Here is a 23,439-nt window from a genome sequence, read left to right as displayed (position 1 = left end):
CACAATTTTCAGGAGGTCTCCCCAAATCAAATCTGGTCTTTATTAATGTTGAAGAAATACATAACTTTCATTTCCAGTGGGAGAAAAAAAAAAGGCATCATCTCTGCCCCAATCCAACACATTTCTGCCTCCACTCTGAAGTTAAGTCTTCCTCAAAATATATAGGCTGGTTTAATTTAGCAGTTTTTTTCTACAATCCAGTGTCTCTCAGCAGCATTTGCCCTTCGCTCATTATCATTCAAAAACATAAGTCAACCAAGCACCATACAAAATCCAGATGCCTTGTGTATTTCCCATCCTCACATGGCTTAGTTTTACATTACTTTACTCTTTCTTCAAAGACTGTACTGTGTTATTTTAAAACTTTATATTTCTATGATTGTCCATACCCATTTTCTTTTCTTCAGCATCTAAACACATTTTCAAGTATACTGTACCTATTCAGAGTTTGGTTTGTTTTTTTTTTTTCCTGGTCTGGACCTGACTTTTTGCCTGCAGATTTTCTCTGACCGTGTGAGCCAAACCTTAAATGGCCAGCCCATCTGCAGTGCACGTGGTGCACATGGTGCTGGCGGCTGGCTCTACCCCCCTCTACCCCATGGGATGGGTCTAGCAGGCTACCCCCACTAATTCTGGGTTGCAGCCACTGTCTGACCTGTGAGAGCCGAGCCCTGTTTACTGGCCCCAGCTCTGTGAAGTTGGTAGGTCCACTACAGGCTTTTTACCTAATGCCAAGTAGCAGGCCAGCTTCTCAAGTGCTCAACTGCTAGCAGGGTCTCTTAAAGGAGCCATGAGTCTGTACAAGGCAAATGCTGTCACTGCCTGAGAGATTGCATTTACCAGGAATCCATGTCTGGCTCCATATTTGGAACTTTTTTATTTTGGCTTTCTCAAGCTCTATGGTGGATATATGTGGCCTCCACATGTGGTACCAAATGATATTTTTCTGTCAGCTTCGTGGCTGCACATAAGTCTACTGATATTTTAATTACCATCTGCTTGCTGCCCCATAGCCCCGCCATCAGCGACCCACCTGCTACTCAGGCTGCAGCCTGAAGGGACTTCTGGTCCCATAACCCTGACCTTGCCATGGCCATAAGTGTGGGTTTTAACTAGTCTTCTTTATTCTATTTATCAATAAAGATTTGGGAGTTAGCTACTGGGGTGAAAACCGGCTAGGTCAGAGAAGCCGAGAAGAACCATGACCTTCCTTTTTTGGCTGGAGATCCAGCAAGAGACGCATCACACCACTCACCTGAAACTAAAAAGAAGCATGGGACTCCAAGTCCCACCCCTTCTTCCTGTGTGTCTCTCCATATCCCTGGCGCCTCCAGACTCTAGCTATTTCTAGTCAGCTAGTTCACGTCCTGGTTCCACCCCTGAACCAAGGGTGATTTTATTTAATTAACACAAATGCAAACTCAGGGTTTGCAATGTGATCGAATATCCTGCAACAAGTACATTTGGACTGTTGAGCAGGATTATAAAGAGAATCTATGGAGACATCTTATGTAGAGAAACCAGAATAAACCAAAAAAAAAAAAAAGCAAGATCAAGCAACAATTCAGCCTAAGAGCTGCCCAACAGAGAATCCAGGATGTTGTGAGTCTAGTTGTTGCTCATTTGAAATAATCATTTTATATATCGACAGTACGCAGAAAACCAGAGGAACGCTCCTTGGCAGTGATAGCTTTGAGATCATGAGAGGAAAACTAAACATTACTCTGCAGTTTCCTGCCAATTTAAAGGTGAAAATAAGCTTGTTATTAAACATGAAGGTGGATATTACAGCCATTTCACTCAGAGTTAAAGAAGACATCGTTAAGTTAAATATTTCCCTAAGTTACAAAATAAACTCAGGGATATAAGAATACAGAAAAGATAGCGAAGAACAAGAAATGGCTAAATTATGTTGATAAAATTAAGTATTAGTAATAGAAATAGCAAATGTTCTTTTAGTATTTGATACTAAAACTTGAATCTAGGGTGGTATGTGAGGTTTCTTTTGTTCTAGAGGATTGGAAATATTTACTGACTTTGCAGATGGCTGAAAGAGTTACAGGAAATATTCTATGTATACTAAATTAAAGAGTATAAATATAAGTTTATAATTTCCAAACCAACAGTTGGAGGGTGGGATGGAAGGAACATATGGAAAATCAATTGACTCTTAACAGATGGCAGGAAATATGAAATAAAAATAAAAGCAAAGGAAAAAGGACAATAAGAAACACAGCAATCAGATGGTTGTATTTAATGCAGAGGCATATCATTTAAATGCGTGCATGTTGCAAAGAGGTGGAAACACAGACTTTCTTTGTATTCTGCTCTCCTCTCTCTCTCATCTGCTTCAGCACTTGTTCTTGTGATTTATCTTCTAACTATACCAGCAATTTTCCCTTCCTTGATTCTGTTCCCCCTCAGCTTCTACTGAAAACCCAGATGGGATTCTGTCTCTGCTTGCCTCTTCCATTGCCCATCCTCGTTCTCCCCACAGAAAGTATTCAAGAGGTTTCCATGGTTTACATGTCACTAGTTACTCAGCATGCACCGTGAGCCCCTTCTGTTTTGCCCCAATGTAAAAGATGCCTGCTTATGTATCGGATATTGTTGTAAACATGAAGGTAGTATAGGAAAATGGTTAACAGAACACATCACACCAATAGGAATGTCTTAGGTTTCGATCCTGACTTTTTCTATGTCCAAAATATCAGCTGTGCAGTTATAGGACCCCTTTGCTTGGAATCTCTTTGCTCATAAAAAAGGAAATGGTAGTGGTGTGATTTTGGTAAATATTATAACCTCTCTGTGCTTCAGTTTCTTTGTAATAATACCTATACCAAAATGATTTTGTGGAAACTAAGTAGAATAGGTCACATAAGTACATAGAATAATGCTTGACACGAGTTGAATGCTGAGTAGATATTGTCTGCAATCAAGCTATAATAAAATATGGAATCCTCTTATTGAATGAAGTTTTAAGTGTAAATGAGGTTTTTATTGCAAAATATATTTTATATTTATACATTTATAGATACTTTATCTTTAACAATATATTATTAAATTATGCATATTTTATATATTTAAACAATTATTTAAATATAATCTTTATATGCTAAATATATATTATATATATGTACATTGTAATATTTATTTTAAAGTTAGAAAATAAAATTAGAATCTTGGAATTTGCTAATCAACCTATTAACTTCTTGATAGCATCCGTCTCTAATTTGCATTTGCTGTGTGTATCTAAGTCATTTTTCTGAAGTTTTCAGCCTTAGTACCTTGGTTTTTTTTTTTAAAGATTTATTTATTTATTGTGTATACAACAATCTGCCTGCATGCGTGCCCTCATGCCAGAAGAGGCGGCAGATCTCATTACAGATGGCTGTGAGCCACCATGTGGTTGCTGGGAGTTGAACTCAGGATCTCTAGAAGAGCAGCCAGTGCTCTTAACCACTGAGCCATCTCTCCAGCCCCCAGTACCTTGGTTTTTTAAAAAAAAAAAGCGAGATGAGAGGGTGCTGGAGATATAGCTTATGGTTAAGACTACTTGCTGCTTTCAGGACTCAGGTTCAGTATCAGCACCGCTTCACAGCCTTAACTCTAGTTCCAGGGCATCTGAAGCCCTCTTCTGGCTTCCACAGGCTCCTGCATGCATACAGTGTGCATGAACTCACACAGGCATACACACATCACATAATTAATAACTCTTGGAAAGGGGAGGTGAAATGAATAGCATATCTGTGTATTCTAAATTACTTAGTTTTTTCTGTTTTTGAACTTTGTTATGTTAGTTTACATATATTCTTTGAAGTTTTGTTTGTGTTTTCATCGTTTTTTTTGCTAGATTTATCCTAACTATCAATGTATTCGTTGATTTGATATTTTCAAATAATTTATAGCTCATAATTATAATTATAGCACATACTATTGAGGGCTATTTGTTGTGTGAATTAACAGCATTGATACAGTAGTGTTTGGCTCACAGTGAGGGCTTAAGGAAAGATAGCCATTATTATGATTGTCACCACTATATACAAAATGGCCAATGAATGTAACATTCGTTGTTTGTTATTTTACTGGTGGGAATTTGTTTTTTGTAGTTTTTAAAACAGAATATTGTTGTGAATGTCACATTCCTCTCTTCTGTTGCCCTTGTACAAGGATATTTTTGCTCTTATTGACCTGGAAAAATTACTGGGTTATAGTTTTGATCGATACTTGTGCCTGTTCCCACCAGCAGCCATATTCCCATTCTTTCACGTGGCCACCAAACTTGGGTGTTATGGCTTTTCATTTTCCATAGTGTAATGGTTGTAAATTGGAATTCTTTGGTTTCATTTAGATTCAGTTAATGAAGTAATCACCTTTTCATACATCTAATGGCAATGTATAATTGTTTTTCTATCATATTTGTTCTAATGCTTATTTTAATGAACTTTTTCTTAATGATCTGGAGGAAGTTTTTTTTTTTTTTTCAAGATTTATTTATTTATTATGTATACACAAGCCAGAAGAGGGCATTAGATTCCACTAGAGATGGTTGTGAGCTACCCTGTGGTTACTGGGAATTGAACTCAACCTCTGGAAGAGCAGCTAGTGCTCTTAACCTCTAAGCTATCTCTCCAGCCCCTGGAGGAAGTTGTAAAGTATTCTTGATACTAATGCTCTGTGGCTCTATTTGTTGGAAATAATTTCTCCCAATTTGAGACTTTTTCTTCTTCCTTTGAAAAAGATGTATTGTTCCATTTGTGTCTATGTATGTACAGGTGTCTGTGGGGACCAGAAGAGGGTAGCATATCCTCTGTCTGATGCTGGAGCTACAGGTATTTGTGAGCCACCCACCCATGTGCTGGGCACCAGACTCTGAAGAGCAGCAAGTTCTCTTTGTTGCTGAGCCACCTCTCCTGTCCACCCCCCCACCAATTTTTTGTTTTGTTATTGTTGTTGTTTTGTTTTGAGACAGGGTTTCTCTGTGAAACAGTCGTGGATGTCCTGGAACTCACTCTGTAGACCAGGCTGGCCTCAAATTCACAAGATAGCCTCCACCTGCTTCTGCCTTCTGAGTGCTGAGATTAAAGGCGTGCGCCACCACTGCCCGACCTCTTTTTTTGTTTTATAGAATATTTTATTGACTAGATTTTCTGAATTTTAATTTACTAATTTTTTTAATATGTATTTATTATGTATACAATGTTCTGCCTGCATGTGTCCCTGCAGGCCAGAAGTTGGCACCAGATTTTATTACAGGTAGTTGTGAGCCACCATGTGGTTGCTGGGAATTGAACTCAGGACCTTTGGAAGAACAATCAGTGCTCTTAACCGCTGAGCCATCTCTCCAGCCCCTAATTTACTAATTTTTTTCCCTTTATGTTATTTATATCCTGCTTACAAACTTTCTTGTTGGGCTGGTGGTGTTCTCCTTGTAATTTCATCATAAGAGACTGAAGCAGGAGCATTATGGATTTGAGCCCATTCTGAGACCCTGCTTCATAAAAAGAAAGAAAATCTTTCTTTATCATAACAGTAGTTTGTGTGTCTACAGTGGGGCACTGGAAGGCACTGGCATTTGTATTTGTATTTGTAAGCATTTCTTTTACTTATAGTGGCAGGTAGATTCCGTTCCTTTTCATCTTTTAAGTGGTTTTGGGGTGGGTGTGAATGGAGCTACAGTTGTCTAACATGACTTAATAGACTTCTTTACTGAAGTCTCTAAAATAGTGGAAGGATTCTTTGTACCTTTGTTTTCTCATTTTAAATGCATCACTGATAGATGGCATATGTCAGTGGTTTATTTTACCCTTTAAAACAAATCCTTTTGTCACTTTTCTGAAAGGCTTTTGCGTGTGTGTGGGTACGAGTTTTACTAAATGCTTTGTTTTGTCTTTAGTTCTTGAAATGATTCCATGCCTTTTCTCCCTTAGTTTATTAATGAGGAGATAAATAGCTGTTATGAAGTTTGACACTCTTATGTTTTATAGAATGAATTAAAATAATATGATCAGTTATATCATTTGTGATAAATGATCAGTTATATATTGCTTGATTAAATTAACTAATAAGTTACAGTTTTATTGGAAAACGTCATTGTAAACTTGTTTTAATAAACTTTACAGCAGAAAATATAGGCGCAGAACTCAAAGCTCCACTTAAACAAGATCCTCTCCAAGTAAGAGGTAAATATATCTTATTTGATGTTTTAGTATGTGGGTATATATAAATATGCAGAATTTATGTGATGGTCTTTAACATTAGCCTAAGAACATGGTTATAATATGCTTTTATTTTAAATAGATTGATCATAAATTTTTATTCTATTTATATGCTACTTTATGCTGAAGTTTATTTTGCATTTTGATGACAAATACTTTAAAAGTGTAAGGAACCAAAATCTTCAGTTTGCTTTATATTTTTAGAAAAGTAATGTTACTAAAGAACAAGAGGCCAGTGTCTTCAGCTATAGTTTGCTTAAATTTAGGTGGAGTTTGACTGTTAATTCATGAAGTCAGTGGGTCTGTGCGATGTGAGCAGTGTGGTATCAGACAAACAGGCTCAGGTTTGGCTCTCATACTTCCTAGCTGTCTAATATAAGGCAACTTACTTAACCCTCTGACATTTAGCTTGCTTCTCTAAGATGGTAAAAAATAAAACTCACTCATCAGGGTGGCTTTGAAGATTACACATGCAAATAGTTAAGTAATCAAGAGTCATCAGCATTTGGACTGTGCGTGTGACTTGCCTGTGATTGCAGCCTGTCAGAGGCTGGGGCAGGAGCCCAGGTTACAAGGTGAAACCTTCTTCCCATTAAGAGAAATAGTGCTGGGATAGCGGTGACCACGGCCACCAATCGTCCATGATCTGGTCTCGGATAGGCCAACAGGAATTGCTAACTATTTTGAAGGATTTCTTTTTTATCTTTAAAGAATTCATCCTTTTAAAGAGAGATGTGATTTTCCTTTCAGTTCTAGAATAACCCACACCCAGATTTTAGTTTTAGAATGATAGAAGTAAAGTTCATTAGAAACTTAGAATTCAGAGAGAAAGTAATCCGAATGCCTTTATATACTTCTTCAAATAAAGTTTTGGCTTTTGTATTGAACTTTATTTTTCAAATGTTCTTAGTAAGATGTATTGTGCATTTAATATTAGTGCTGATGTTTTATTGTTTTCAGTGGGTGCTTTTTACCCACAGAAATGAGTCGTTTTAGACTTAATTCTATTTGGAAGTAGAATAGAAAGGTAGGGTTGAGAGAGCAGCATCTGGTGGGGTGGCCAGGTGACGGTTTAACGCAGGGCACAGCCTTTGTTGTCTTAACAAGAAATGTTACTTAAGGATCTAAGAAAGAAACATATAGATTATTATATATAAGGGTATCAAAACATTTTATAAAAGTTTCTTTTCTATATTCAGTATCCTTTATTGCTTTCTGTTTTGACTTTTCATGAATTTTGGTTTCACTCTACCTACAGTTTATAAAACATTGAACTATTCTGTAATTTTTATTGAAACTTTATTTGCCCATAGACCCAAAGCACTTACATTGTTTTAATGCTTTAGACAGAACAGTACTGATACAAGGTGTCCACTGGATATAAGGTTGGGATTTAGCATCAGCTAGAGATGAGCTATAGAGGTAAACACTAGATTTATGGCCCATCCTAGTTTTCTATACTGGGGAGACATTTCTTTTTCTGCGATACCATCCTATATATACATCAGGAAAACATAACAAATGTCTGTGGAATTCAACAAGTATTCACTTTCCAGTAGTGCCTACAGTGTTTATGCTTACATATCTCTTTGTTTCTGGTTTAGTCAAAGCAGTCCTTAAGAAAAGGGAGTATGGACCAAAATACACTAAGAATAATTTCATCACTGGAGTGAGAGCAATAAATGAGTTCTGTCTTAAATCCAGGTACAGTAATTTCTTTAAGTGTAGTACTCTGTGCAAATAGTATGATCCTTTATCTTTTATTAAATTTCAAAATTGTCATGAAGATAATTGTTCATTGCTGTCACAAAATTTCTGCAAGACAACCAATCATTAAATATAAAATAATTGTCTAATATATTTAGTTTTCTAAATATAAAAGAACTTTAATAGTGGCTTGATGAAAATATAAGCCTTTCAGAATTGAAGAGAAAGAAAAGTGACTACAAGTAATCACTAACTTGGGGACATTTAATTGTGCTTGTGCAGTATGTGGGTGCATAGCTGTGGTGCACGTGTGGAGGCCAGAGGAAAACTTTTGGGAGTTGGTTCTTGCTACCATGTGGGTCTGAGAGACCTGGCTCAGGTCATTGGGCTTCCCAGCAAAGGCCTCTACTTGTTGAGCCATCTTGCTGGCACTTGATTTAAATTCTTGAATAGAAGAGCAATACTTGTGTATATTCTAATTTTTACATATATTAAAAGTGCGATGATTATGCCCATAGTACAAGTATCAGTGAGGGAGTTGCAACTCCCAATGAAGTAGTGATCAGGCCTGACTCTGTTAAGTTTCTGATGAGACCCTGTGCAATCAGAGTTATATGTATGGAGTCTATGTATGGTATTCTTCAATGAGTATCTTCTTTACTATCTCCAGACTATTTTTTTTTGTATTAAAAATGCCATCTTTAAACTGATGTTTAGAAGCTGGACAGATCCTTTCTTTCAAGATGGGGGTCACTGTAATTGTTTACGGTCCTTAACCTATAAGGTACAGGCATCATCTGATTAATTTCAACACATTTATGTCTCAGTGATTTAGAACAACTTCGAAAAATCAGACGGCGAAGTCCCCACGATGATACTGAGTCCTTTACCGTGTTCCTGAGGTCAGATGTGGAAGCAAAGTAAGAGCATAAGCCCCCTCTCCTTCTCAGCAGTGCATGCTGGGTTTAGTTACAGCAACATCTTAAACAGGGTCTTCCAAATGACCTGTTTCTTAAATGATGCTTTCTTTTTTATTTGCAACTTGTTTTTATATGTACTAGATAAATAAATATATTCTCACTTATAAGAACATTTGTGGATGAGTTTATTTGAATCTGTAGATTTGACTCAGAAGTTTAAATGATCCTTTTTTGGTCTGAGAGACCTTTTGCTTTTTTTTTTTTTTAAATAAGCTTCTTATATATTTACTATTCGTTTATATTTAAGTAAAATTATTATAATGTAATTTAAAGTGTCTCTTGGTGGTGACCATGTGTGTGTATGTATACACAGAGCTTTGGAAGTTTGGGGAAGCCTTGAAGCGCTTGCTAGGGAGAAAAAATTGCGTAAAGAAGCAGAAATAGAATACAGAGAAAGTAAGTATTGTTGTGTGATGTTTTACTATTTTGACTTTTTGGGGGTCCTACCATCTAGCTCCCAAATAAATCACACTCAGAGGCTTATTCTTAGTTATGAATGGCTGGCCTTAGCTTGACTTGTTTCTTGCCTCTTTTTTTCAACTTAAACTATCCTGACTACCTTTTGCTTCTGGGCTTTTATCTTTCTCTATTTCTGTATACCTTTTTTGACTTCTTTCTTTATGGCTTGCTGTGTAGCTGGGTGGCTGACCCCTGATGTGGTCCTCTCTCTCCTTGTTCTCTTGCTCTCCCCTTTTACATGTCTCCTCTGGTTTATTCTCTCTGCCTGCAGCCCTGCCTATCCTTTCCTGCCTTGCTAGTGGCTGTTCAACTCTGATAGACATCAGGTATTTTCAACAGGCAAAGAACGACAGCTTCACGGAGTTGAACAAATGCATCATAAACAAAAGCAACAGACCTTAAAATAATATTCCCCAACAAAGTATTTTTAATTTAATGCTGGGTTTGTTGAAAAGTAGCATAGGTAAGAGCTGTGCCCCTGATAGCCAGGTAGTCTCTAGTGTTTGCACCTCATGGTTTCACTCTATTGCTCCAGCAAGTACCAGTTTTCACTGTGGGAATTGTTTAGAAAAAAAAATTGGTTTTCCCTTGATAACTTTGTAAGCTGATAAGAGGAAGTGAAAAACACTTTTTGTAGTTTCTGGTAAACAACACTAGAAACACTTTGGATCTGATTTGATGATTACCGTTATAAAAGTGGTAGTTACTGCTTCTACCACCACATTCATTCATTCAGCAAACATTTATCTGGTCCAACATGAGTAAGAAACTGTCTTTCAACTACAGACACAGTAAGACTCTCAAGGAACTGAGTTCAGTGGTTTAGAGCTTTGTGTTAGGGCACTGAAAGATTTGTTTTTACATGATTTATATAAATATATGCCAAAGTAATGTATGTATTTATGACTAAAAAAGAATGCAGTTTGATTTCCCAGTACTCCAAATACAGAAATATAGAGTGATGTTTTCTTTCTTTTTCTATAATGTTTTCTTTTACCTTCCTAGAGATAACTATTATTGATAGATACTCCTTTCAGAATATTTCCAATACATTTTAAAATTTACATACACACTTTAAAAAGATTTATGTATTTGTATGTGTGCATGTCTTCGTGAGTGTATGCACATGTGTGTGCAGGTGCCCCCAGAATCCTGAAAAAGGCATTCAGTCCCTTGGTGTTGGAATTATTGGCACCTGTAAGCTCTCCGACATGGGAGGTAGTGCTGGGATCTACACTCCGATTGATCCTCATGATTGAGCAGCGGGCTCTTCTAGCTGCTGTTGTAACCCTCCAGCAACCTGTACACACATAATAGAAATGGGAAGGTACCCTGCATGTGCATAGATTTGTACATCTTTCTCTTCATAGATAACAGTGTAATCCTAGTTTTCCATATCTGTGGAAAGAAACTTCCTGAATATATTCCTTCAGATGAGGGTAATGGGCAGGATCTCACAAAACCCAAGCTAGCCTCAAATTTGGTATGTAGCCAAGGAAGATTTTGAACTCCTGATTCTCTTGTTTCCACCCCTGAATGCTAGGATTGCAGGTGTGTGCTACACCTGGCATACTTGGTTCTGGATAGTGAACTTTGTACATAGTAAGCAAGCACCCTACTTACTGAACTACACCTTCAACCATTTAATACAGTCTTAAAAAGAATAGTTGTATTAATATAGACTGATTAGTAAGACAATATATGACCTAAACTTATCTTTTGATTCCTGTAGGACTGTTTAGAAACCAAAAAATATTAAGAGAATATGGTGATTTCTTGGGAAACACAAAGGTAAGGATATGTTTTTAATTATACTCACATGTCATTTGACAAACTAAATATAGTGTGAATTATGTATGATCATTGTAATGATATTTCATGAACTAGTGACTGGCTGTTTTGCTTTTCTGACCTTCAGAACCCCAATATTGAACCCCAATATCTGTTTCTATTTTATTAATTGTGCTACAGATCGTAATCCAAGAAATTCTAGCAAGTCTTTGATCATAATCCAAGATTTTTCTTGAGCACATTGTAATTAGCTGAACTGATATCTATTCATTTCTGTTTGTTTTCTTGGAATTAAAATTGTGACATGAGTTTCCTAGCATTCTTAAACATATATAGATAAAGGGGATTGTTTGCTTCCTTTTTTGAAGAATTTTCTGTTTTTCATGTCTATATCTCTCACATATATGCCTATACATACATATATGCACACATGCATACATACACACGTACATACATACATGCACACACGCAGAGACATGTGTATTTGTATAAAAGCTCCTTAATCGCCTTTGTCATCTCGCCTACTCCTAGTTCGAGTCGGTATGGAGGCTGCCTGCTCTCAGCCTTTGCACATGAAAGCATCCCTGGAAAGAGAAAATTACACAGCCAGTTTGATTGTTCTTTATTATGTGCTGTACACAGTCAGTGGAAACTTGTGTGGCTTCATTAGTACACTCCTTCACTGTAAAGTAGCTTAGTGTATGCCTTTCCCTCTGTTCCCAAACTTCCTGCAGCCTTACCTTTTTTCTCTCTGCTACCAACCCTGCTTCATGTTTAACTGAAAAGCAAAAGAGGTGTACAAGTGTCTCCTGTCATAAACTGGTTCACTTTGTAATTTATTGACTTGGTATGGAATCATAAGCATATGGCCATTCTGTTTATAATTTCTATGTAGCATTCAGTCATACTCAATATTTTACTCAGTGCAAGACAGATCTAAGGGTTTTGAACACATTTGAGGCAGCCTAGGTATGCTGTGGTTAGGTTAGATGGATTCAATGTATTTTTAATCTACAGTATTTTAAATTTGTGATGGTTTATAGAGACATAGTCCTGTAGTCCTGTAAGTCAACGACCATTTTTAATTTGTTCAAAGTACCTCATTTTTTCTTTTCTTTTTTTTTTTTTTTTTTTTGGTTTTTCGAGACAGGGTTTCTCAGTAGCTTTGGAGCCTGTCCTGGAACTAGCTCTTGTAGACCAGTCTGGTCTCGAACTCACAGAGATCCGCCTGCCTCTGCCTCCCAAGTGCTGTGATTAAAGGCGTGCGCCACCACTGCCCGGCAATTCATTTCCCCTTTAATTGTTTCTACTTTCTTATGCCTTACCTTCCTGTCTGTGAATGTTTTAGGCTAGTCCTTCAGGACCTTGAAAGTTCCTTGTGTCCCTGATTAAGTTTAGCTCCACAGCCACAGGACTACAGTGCACGGTGGTGCTTTGAGTAGTGTGTGCAGCTTTCCCTGTAGTCCTCTGTGATATCTGGGGTAATTTAAAAAAACTTAATATTTATTTATTTAGTGTGCGTGTATATGCATTTGCCATGGTGCTTCTGGGTCAGAGGACAATTTGCAGGAGTCTCAACTCCTGTCACACCTCTGCCCCACTTCTTATGATTTTGACTTACCCAGTATTGTAGCCAGCTCTAGAAGGCATGCCCAGCATCCTCACAAGATTTGTTTAACTACGTTACTAAACTTAGTCAGCCTCCAGGGAGAGGAAAGGGTGGTAAGGACGTGGACAGAGGCCAGCAGGATGGGGGAAGGTCACCTTGTGGCGACCAGAGCGGGGAGGAAGTGTTGAAGTCCAGCAGCAGCAGCTTCCTTGCTCACTAGGGTCCCCAAACCATCTTTCCTCTTCATTAATTTCCCTTGCTCAGTCCTTTTTGCAGATGGCTCTACTTAGTTATCTGATCCTCAAACACTGGAGACTAGTTTTGGGGTGAAGAGATGGCAGGTGCATGTGTGTACTCATGGAACAGCCAGAGATTGACGTCAAGTAGCAGTGCTATTCTCTCCCACCTTGGTTTTTGATACAGGGTCTCCCACTGATTAAGCCAGACTAATTTGCCAGGAAGCCCGCAGGATCCCCTTTTGTCTCTGCTTCCCAATGTTTGTATTACAGATGCACACTGTATGCACATACATGTCAGAGGTCCAAGTTCAGGTCTGCATGCTTGCATAGTGTCTTAGTCAATGTTGGTCGGTTACAAAACACTATAACCAAAAAGCAAGTTGGGGAGGAAAGGGTTTATTTGGCTCACACTCTCATATCGTAGTCTATCATTGAAAGAAGTCAGAGCAGGAATAAGGCAGGAACCTGGAGGAAGGAGCAGATGCAGAATGGGTGCTGCTTACTGGTTTGCTCATAATGGCTTGCTCAGCCTGCTTTTTTTCCTTCCTTCCTTCCTTCCTTCCTTCTTTCCTTTCTTCCTTTTTTTTTTTTTTTTTTGTTTTTCTTTTTTTGAGACAGGATTTCTCTGTGTAGCTCTGGCTGTCTTGGAACTCACTCTGTAGACCAGGTTGGCCTCTAATTCACAGATCCACCTGTCTCTGCCTCCTAAGTGCTGGGACTAAAGGCATGGACCACCACCGCCCGATACCCTGCTTTTTTTTTTTTTTTATAGAACTCAAGACCACTAACCCAGGGATGGTACCATCTATAATGGACTATCTCCCACCCATCAACCACTAATTAAGAAAATGCCCTACAGGCTTCCCTGAAACCCAATCTTAAGGAGACCCTTTCTTAATTGAGGCTTCCTCCTCTCAGATGGCCATAGGTTATATCAAGTTAACATAAAACTAGCCAGTATACATAGTAAGACTTTTAACATTGAGCCATCTTTTAGCTCCCGTAAGATTCTTTAATGGGCCCTTTTATACTTTAAATTTGTTAGTAGGGACCACTGTCATCTTCAAAATAGATTCCTATTATGGCTACCTACTACCGTGTCTCTTATTGAAGCCTTAGCCTTACCTAAATTATTAGAATCTCTTACATGGATACCCTTTTAGTTAATTTCTCCACTTACTGCTTTTTTCCTACATCACAAACTGTATCTTTGAAAAGCATAAATTAGACTGTGTTATCTCTGCTTAAAATTGTCGAGTGAATTCTTTTCTCCATTAGCGTCTAATTGAAAATATAGTCTACAAAGTTCTATGTGCCTTCTCTTACTACCTCTCTCCCTTTCTGTCTACTCCCGTTCATTCTCCCCCAACTTCTGCCATTGCTCTGGCTTCTGGGTTTTAGCACAGTAGCCCTATGTGTCCTACTTTGTTCTTCATTTCAATTAAGGTAATTTCTATTTTAGTGTCTTTGGACTTGCTACAAACTTCCTCAAACATGCTTCTTTTATATTTTTCATGATTGCTTCCTTGTCATTAAGCCTCTTTTCTTGACTGTTATAGCTAAAGTACCACTCCCCCACTCCCACTGTTCTCAGTCTTCTTTTGTTTGTGATATGCCTCACTATCTGATGTCAGGCATTTCTTTACAGATTGCTTCTGGCCTCATCTACTAGAATAAAGGATTCTAGCTCCTAAAACTGTGCCAGACATACAGTAGCTGCACAGTAAGCATCATGAATAAATGACATGAAGATAAATATAGCTCTAAATTTAATAACACAATAATAAATTTATAGTAGCTTGGCTCTGTGGGTGGTCAGTAAAGCTTTATGGCCAGGCTGTGGGAGTACACCAGCACTTGGGAGGCAGAGGAGGCGGATTAGGCAATTGAACAATTTTTGCTGGAGGTCTTTGGTGTTGAGAGAAGACTCAGTTAAGCCAGAACAGCAGGCCTGTTACCTTTCGCTGTTCCTTTTTCAAAGTGAAGAAGTTGTTCAAAAAAATCGAGAATTTTAGAGCATGTGAATTTCAGGTCAAAATGTTTTATCACTTTAGTGCGATCTTCTCTGTAGCTGTTTTAGATCTCTTCTAGGTGTGGACAGGCTGGGAATTAATTCTAGGAGCAATTAAGCATCTGAGGTTTGGGAAAGTACATACTTTAAAACATTATTTAATTGTGCATATATGTATGTGTGTGTTTGGGGGCTGTCGGGTATGTGCATGTGATGCGGTTGTCCTCAGAGGACAGAAGAGGTGGTCAGACCATCTGGAGCTGGAGTTACAGGCTCTTGTGATTTACCCAGCATGGGTGGGAACCACACTCGCATTCTCTGCAGAGGTCGTATACATTCTTTAGCAGCCATTCTCGAAGCCCCTTTCAAAGAGAAATTTTGGATGAAAAGAATTTAAAAGTGAGCCCCATTTAGAGGTTTTGAAAAAGAATAAATCTTGTGCTGTGTCAGAGCTACTTCTGACTGTGCTTCTCTGAGAGACTTGAGAGTCTTCTTTCTTGTCTTACAGCCGCGCTCCAGGACCCTGTCGCTGTTCCTTAAGGGGCCGGGAAAAGTGGTGATGGTTGCTATCTGCATGTGAGTTTAGAAAACAACACTTTTAGTATGTGTGTCCTCGAGTGTTTGGCAGCTAGCTGCATAGAGCTGACATGGAGCTTTTGTTATTTTAGGAGGAAGTTGAGCTATGTCATGGCCAATGTAGTGATACGGAAGTATATTGATGTTTGTACTAGGGTTTGTGTTTTAGTTTCTCCCTAAAAATACTAATTGGAGTTTGTCAGGCCTTTTTTTTTTTTTTTTTTTTTTTTTTTTTTTTTCAAGACAGGGTTTCTCTGTGTGACAGCTCTGGCTGTCCTGGAACTAGCTCTTGTAGACCAGGCTGGCCTTGAACTCACAGAGATCCACCTGCCTCTGCCTCCTGAGTGCTGGGGTTAAAGGCGTGTGCCACCACCACCCAGCCAGAGTCATTTTTTAAAGTTAGGTTTGCCAGTGTTGCCCAGGCCAGCTCAGGTACCAGCTAAGGAGTATATCTGTGTTTGTGTTTTTTCCCACTTAACTCAGAAAGAAACAGCGTTTTCATAACTGACTCCCTTTTTCTTCTGGCTTTTTGATTCCTATTTTGTTTACCTTTTATCCATTTTTCTAGTTAATTTTAGGCTATGTGCTAGCTGGTTTTGTCAGCTTGACACAAGCTAGAGTCATCAGAGAGGAAGGAGCCTCAGTTGACGAAATGCCTCTATGAGATCCAGCTGTAAGGCGTTTTCTCAATTAGAGAGCAATGGGAGGAGGACTTAACCAATAGTGGGCGGTGCCATCCCTGAGCTGGTGTCCTGGGTTCTATAAGAGGGTAGACTGAGCAAGCCAGTAAGGAGCACCCTTCCATGGCTTCCATGAGCCCCTGCCTCTAGGTTCCTGCCCTGTTTGAGTTCTTTGTTGACTTCCTTTCATGATGAACAGATGTGTAAGTGTAAGCAGAATAAACCCTTTCCTCCCCAGCTGGCTTTTTGGTCTTGGTGTTTTGTTTCAGCAATAGAAACCCTAACTAAGACAGGCTATATGAAAACATCACTTCTGTAAATCAGTAGTTTTTATAACATCTTAAAAATACATCTCAGGAGCCGGGCGGTGGTGGCGCACGCCTTTAATTGCAGCACTTGGGAGGCAGAGACAGGTGGATCTCTGTGAGTTCGAGACCAGCCTGGTCTACAAAGGGAGTTCCAGGACAGGCTCCAAAGCCACAGAGAAACCCTGTCTCGAAAAACCAAAAAAAAAAAAAAAAAATACATCTCAGGGGGCTGGAGAGATGGCTCAGAGGTTAAGAGCACTGGCTGCTCTTCAAAAGGTCATGAGTTCAATTCCTAGCAACCACATGGTGGCTCACAACCATCTGTAATGAGATCTGGTATCCTCTTCTGACCTGCAGACAGAATGCTGTACACATAATAAATAAATCTTTTAATAAAAGAACTCTATTAAAAATACATCTCAGAAATTATGAGAGGATTTGAAAATATCTAATACATGATTCTTGGAGGATGGAAGGCCCTAGACTGGATAAGGAATCTCAGGACTAAGGATGGTGGTGTCTAGTTAGAAGCCTTAGCGCTGTTGTGACAGGTGGTGCTCAGGCTTCCGCTTGGACGGTTGCTAAATGTTGCTCTGACAGGACACCAGAGATGGGGCAGGATAGGAGGAGAGAAAATGATCTTTGAGGTGTCTGTAGGGTGTCCATGAGGAGACGGTCAACAGGAGCAGTTCTTTCTGCCAGTAGAGTAGAGATGATGATTATAACCTTCCTTGTGAGGATTGTATGTAACATATAAGCTAATTAGCATACGTAATATATAATATGTACTTGACAAGTATTATTGTTACTGTATATTGGTCTCAAGCTTGTGGGAAGGGAGATCTAGGCTAGAGATTTAGAGTTATGAATTAATAGTCTACAGATAATAATTAAAACCATAGCAATACTTAAGATTACCTTAAGAATTAGGAAGACAAAGTCTTCAACATATTACATTGCCTCTAACTTACATACTTAATGATATCATAATCTGTATGTTTTATATTTATACCTGAACCATAGGAAATTCTTTTAAATTTACTTTTAATAGAATCTAGTATAAAGTCAGTTAAATAAACTTTTGATGTAAAGTTATAATTCAAACATATGCTAAATTGTTTTCTTTCTCTTTAGAAATGGCTTAAACTGCTTCTTTAAATTCCTTGCCTGGATTTATACGGGTTCAGCAAGTATGTTCTCAGAAGCTATACACTCATTATCTGATACTTGTAACCAGGTAAGGAGGAAATGCTTAGTCTTAAACTGATTTCTTATAGGCTTTATTCAGAAAGTGATCTGTTAAAAAGTACTCTGCAGTTGGCTTTTGAGGAAATGCAGCTCTTTAAATTTGAGCATCGAAGAACAGTGACGTTTGTGTATGTGGGTTCTGCATCTATGCTTCCATAGCCTAACAACCAGCTGTGGATTAAAAATATGAGAAAGAGATGGGCATGGTAGCAAACCCTTAGTCCCAGCCCTTGAGCAGGGTACAGGTAGAGCTCTGTGAGTACAAACCCAGTCTGGTCTACATAGTCAGTTCCTGAACAACCAGAACTACACAGAAAGACACTGTCTCAAACAACACACTAAGGAGGAGAGAAAGATAGATAGATGACAGATAGATAGATAGATAGATGATAGATAGATAGATAGATAGATGATAGATAGATGATAGATAGATAGATAGATAGATAGATAATAGATAGGAGAGAATACTATACTGTATAAACTTTTGCCCTTATCACTATTCTTTTTCTTTCTGTTTTTAAAATTTGCTTATTTTATGTTTGTGGATGTTATGTCTGCATATATGTCTGTACCAAAAGGATATCTAATGCCACAAGAGGGCACCAGATCTCCTGGAACTGGAGTTAGGGAGCCACCATGTGTGTGCTGGGAGTGAAAGCTGGTTCTCTTGCAAGAGCAGCAGTACTCTTAATGACTGAAACGTATCTCCAGTCCCACCCCAACCCTGTTACAATGCTTTTTTTAAAATTTTCATTTATTTATATGAGTGTTCTGCTTGTAAACCTGCATGCCAGAAGAGGGCATTAGATCCTATTACGGATAGTTGTGAGACACCATGTGGTTGCTGAGAATTGAACTCAGAATCTCTGGACAGTGCACTTAACTGCTGAGCCATCTCTCCAGTCCCCGTAACTATTCTTAAAAATAGAGGTTATCCTCGTTTGTATAGTGGTGAAAAAAAAGAGAGTTTAACAATAATGTATATTCTATTTATATTTTTTGTTAGGCATGAAAAATGATAAATTATTTAAAATATAAGAGGATACTTGTAGGTTATTTGAAAATACTATCTATTTTATATAAGAAACTTGAGCATTGAAAATTTAGCTTTTGTCGAGCTTAGTGGCACTCGCCCCTTTATTTCCAGCACTTAGGCTGCAGAGGCCGGCAGATCTCTGAGTTCAAGGCCAGCCTGGCCTACACAGTGAGTTCTGGGACAGCGAGACTCTGTCTGAAAGAAAGGAAGGAGGGGTTTTGAAACTAATGTTTGAATAGGAATGAAGGACAGCAGCACACAGAAATAATGACCGCAGGCTGGCTGTGGGGCGTGTGCCGAGTGGGGTGGGTCAGGAGCTATACCGTAGGATTGCAAATGTGACACAAACATATGAGCAAGTTTTCTATAGTGTCATCCTTAACCACATGGTAAATAGAAGACCACCCTCGACAACATGATAACCTAACTCCAAAAAGAAATGTGATCATAGGATTTTTAAGTAAGTTTTTATGCTTTAAGAACTATCAGTAATGAGATAGGAAGTATAAATTTATCATTTAATATGTGTTTGGTCATAATCTTTTATAGAAGTGATTCTTTTGTTTGTTTTAGATTTATTTTTATTATTTTATGTGTGTGTATGAGTGTTCTGCCTTCAGATACATCTGTGCACCCCATGTATACCTGGTGCCTGAGGAGTGGTGAACATGTGGGTACTGGAAATCGAACCTGTGTCTTTTGCAAGAGCTCTTAGCCACTGAGCCAACTCTTCAGTCCCTATAGAAGAGATTTTTGGTTTTTCAAGACAGGGTTTCTCTGTGTAGCCCTGGCTGTCTTGGAACTCACTCTGTAGATCAGGCTGGTCTTGAACTCAGAGGTCCATTTGCCTCTGCCTCCTGAGTGCTGGGATTAAAGGCGTGCACCACCACCACTTGACTTAGAAGAGATTCTTTTTTATTTTTATTGATTTTTATTGACCTCTACATTTTTCTCTGCTCCCCTCTCTGCCTCTCCTTTCTCCTTCAACCGTTTCCCAAGGTCCCCATGCTCCCAATTTACTCAGGAGATCTTGTTTTTTTCTACTTCCCATGTGTATTAGATTTATGTATGTCTCAGGGTCCTCATTGTTGTCTAGATTCTCTGGAATTGTGATTTGTAGGCTGGTTTTCTTTGCTTTCTGTTTAAAAACCACTTATGAGTGAGTGAGTACATATGATAATTGTTTTTCTGGGTCTGGGCTACCTCACTCAAAATGATGTTTTCTAGCTCGATCCATTTGCCTGAAAATTTCAAGATGTTATTTTTTTTTCTGCTGTGTAGTACTCCATTGTGTAAATGTACCAAAAACAAGTTGGGAGGGTAGGGTTTATTTGGCTTATGCCTTGTAGGAAGTCAGAGCAGGAGCTTAAACAGGACATGAACCTGGAGGCTGGGGCTGAAGCAGGCGATGGAGGGGCACTGCTTATGTGCTTGCTCTTCCCGTCTTAATCAACTTGCTTCCTTATGGACCCCGGTATTACCAGCCACAGGCTGGACCCTCCCCCATCAATCACTAATTTAAAAAATGCCCTACAGGCTAGCCCACAGCCCGATCTTTGGGAGGCATTTGCTCAATTGAAGTTCCCACCTCTCAGTATATGTTGCGTCAAGCTGACGTCAAACTAGCCAACACAAATATCATGTATGGGTTTTAAAGACTGATAGCTTTTAACTGGAGTAATAACCACGATAAATTGAGTAAAAAGGTCAAGTTGCAAAATATTATGTATAGAATTTCTGCTTTTAATGACTCAGACTAAATTTACTCTTTTGATGCCTAAACAATAAAGTCCTAGACAAAATATATAACTGCTTTCAAACACTGAACAATAGAAGCATAAGACCATATCTCTGAGATGGGATTTGATTTCTCCCACACTTTCTCTCTGGCTTTTTATTTAGAGATACATTCAGAGCAGTGGGCCAGGATGAGAAATATGAAAGTTCAAGGAATCCAAACTCGTTGGAAATTAAAAGGTGGAGTTCCTCAGAGGAAAGGCTATGTATTAAAAAAAATCTGCATAATTCTACATATAGGGATCTTCTGGAGTTCTTGCTGAATGTTAAATTACCCATCTGTAAGATGTGGGCAGAAACACCAAACAGACAAAGGCTGAGTAAATCTTAGTGTTCAGACAGGGCTACAGTACATCCAAAGCTTACCAGGAGAGGTAAAAGAGACTGTTCTGATACTAGGTCAGCAGAAATCTAGCCCCTTAGTAGTAGAGCTAAACTATCCCTAGAGTAAAGGCTGTTCAAACCCCTTCTTAACAAGACTTTCCCAGAAATGTAAATGATCAAATTTATCTTTAAATAATTTAATTGTTTGGAGAACAAAGCTTTGTGCTATTTCGAGAATATAATAGACCCCAAACACTGAGTGTGACATTCACAGTGGTCAACTAATTTTCCCAGTTAGTAACAGACTACTGCTAGACACTGCAAGAAGCAAGAAAATAAGCTACAACTAGCAGGAAAATTTTATTTAGTTAATAAAACAGATTCAGTTGGCAGATGAGAAAAATTAGTGGGACTTTTAGAATTGAAAACTGTGTCTGACACAGTCTCACTGCAGAGCATTGACAAAAGACTAAAAATTTAAGAAAAAGAGTTAGCCCTAATTTATCATAATAGAAAGCATCTGTACAAGAACCAGAGCTAAAGAAGACTGAAGGAATCCTCAGTTACTATGGAGACAGTGCCAAGAGAACTCAGCTAGTGTTTAAGAAAGTAATAGTGATAATGCACAGACTTGAAGAGATAAGGAGAGCAATGGCTTTCAACTCTATGGACATAACAGAGCCCTGATATACTTACAATGCCATCATATGAGAAAAACATACCCATCAGTATCAACATAGAATAGAAATTCCTTTTTTCTTTTCTTGAGACAGGGTTTCTCCATGTAGCCTTAGCTGTTCTGGAACTCACTCTGTAGAACTGGTTGGCTTCGAATTCACAGAAGTCTGCTTGCCTTTGTCTCTTAAGTGCTGGGATTAAAGGTGTGCACCACAACCGCCCCGAAAAATTCTTCAAAATATATCCAAATAAGATCAAGCAATATATAAAAATCATAGTATAGTCAAGCAAATATTGTTCTGAAATCTAAAGTTGATTTAATAGTGAAAATGAGTAGCTATAGAGGGCAAATAGGTGCTAATTGTGCATTTCATTTCCAGGAGATACAGAAAGACATTTAAATTTTTCCATTTCTATAATATCACAAAACATTAAGAATAAACCTTGCAGGCTGGAGAGATGGCTCAGAGGTTAAGAGCAAGCAGTGGTTGCTATTCCAGAGACCCTGAGTTCAATTCCCAGCAACCACACGGTAACTCACAATCATCTATAATGAAATCTGGTCACCTCCTTGGGCATGCAGGCAGAACACTGTATACATAATAAAAAAGAATAAATCTAGCAAAAGGTGCACAAAACTTTTACATCAGTTTACTATAAACTTACTGGGAGTTTTAGGAAAACTAAAGAACAGTTGGGGTACAGCTCAGTTGTGAGTGCTTGCTTAGACTATGTAAGGCCAAGGTTTGATCCCCAGGACCACAAAGGAGAGAAGAGTGGAATGGGGGAGAATTTGGTGCAGATAAACTAGTGATCTATAGATTGGCTGGAATTCTAATCATAGTGCCTTGTTTGGTTTGTGACAGAGCCTTGAAATTTAGTAAGACTGGCCTGCATTCAAGACCACTTTACTGAATAGTACCTTGTAGGAGCTTTTTCCATGTCCATGCAGAAAACTGGCTAGCTATTTTAAGCTGCTATAGATGTAATTTAGTGTGGTTCATCATTTGCGTTCATTTCCCTACTGAAGAGATTTTAGATTCTTTTGTGGTTACTGCCTGATGGAGGTGGCAGTTGTTTAGTTTGGTATAATTTTGTTTTTTGACTTGAGTCTCAGTTTTCAGCCCAAGATAGACTCAAAGTTGATTCTCTTGCTTCAAGAGCTAGCAGTTAAGCATGTGCCTCCGTGCCCAGCGTCTTCGAGCTTTTCTTCCTTATAAACAATGCTGTCCTGAATCCCCTTGGGTTTCTCTTTATTTTTCTATACTAGGATTTTTTTTCTAAACTACAGTTGCTTGGCCATTGATGTACACATATGATTTCTTTGTTGTCATCCTTTACATCTTCCAGTTTGGCTTACTCGTTTTTTGTTTTTTTTGTTTTGTTTTGTTTCTTTTTCTCAAGACAGGGTCTCTCTGTAGCTTTGGAGCCTGTCCTGGAACTAGCTCTTGTAGACCAGACTGGCTGCGAACTCACAGAGATCCACCTGCCTCTGCCTCCTGAGTGCTGCAATTAAATGCATGTGTCACCACTGCCCGGCTTGACTTATTCACTGTATCATTGTATTCTCCATCTTGGTAAGGGCTACTTACTGTTTGTTCTTCTCCATAGGGTTTGCTAGCACTGGGCATCAGCAAGTCCATTCAAACACCAGACCCTTCTCACCCGTAAGGACACGACCTCTGATTTGAATTTGCTATAAGTCATTGAAATAAGAACCAACGAATTTTTGAGAAGTCTGAAATTTATATAGCATCAGATTGTTCGAGATTTGGTCA

The 23,439-nt window shown here is 38.5% G+C and overlaps 1 protein-coding gene across 4 annotated transcripts in view; it reads left to right on the top strand.

Annotated features, from left to right (window-relative positions):
- Slc30a9 (solute carrier family 30 member 9) overlaps window positions 1-23,439 on the top strand; it is a 56,980-nt gene that overhangs the window by 14,997 nt on the left and 18,544 nt on the right. For 2 of the 4 annotated variants that reach the window (XM_041671446.1, XM_041671445.1), the window contains exons 3-10: window positions 6,123-6,182; window positions 7,823-7,922; window positions 8,753-8,845; window positions 9,219-9,301; window positions 11,097-11,155; window positions 15,523-15,590; window positions 17,713-17,815; window positions 23,273-23,328. In XM_041671446.1, the coding sequence (XP_041527380.1) occupies window positions 6,123-6,182; window positions 7,823-7,922; window positions 8,753-8,845; window positions 9,219-9,301; window positions 11,097-11,155; window positions 15,523-15,590; window positions 17,713-17,815; window positions 23,273-23,328 (622 nt within the window). The remainder of the gene's footprint in view (window positions 1-6,122; window positions 6,183-7,822; window positions 7,923-8,752; window positions 8,846-9,218; window positions 9,302-11,096; window positions 11,156-15,522; window positions 15,591-17,712; window positions 17,816-23,272; window positions 23,329-23,439) is intronic. The other 2 variants (XM_041671448.1, XM_041671447.1) reach the window with 1 other exon arrangement.

Source organism: Microtus oregoni, unplaced genomic scaffold (genome assembly GCF_018167655.1).
Source record: "Microtus oregoni isolate MIOR12 unplaced genomic scaffold, Mior012 000021F_ref0000039, whole genome shotgun sequence".
Lineage (NCBI taxonomy): Eukaryota > Metazoa > Chordata > Mammalia > Rodentia > Cricetidae > Microtus > Microtus oregoni.
Note: the sequence above shows the minus strand (reverse complement) of the source record. Positions and strands in the feature narration are given on the sequence as shown.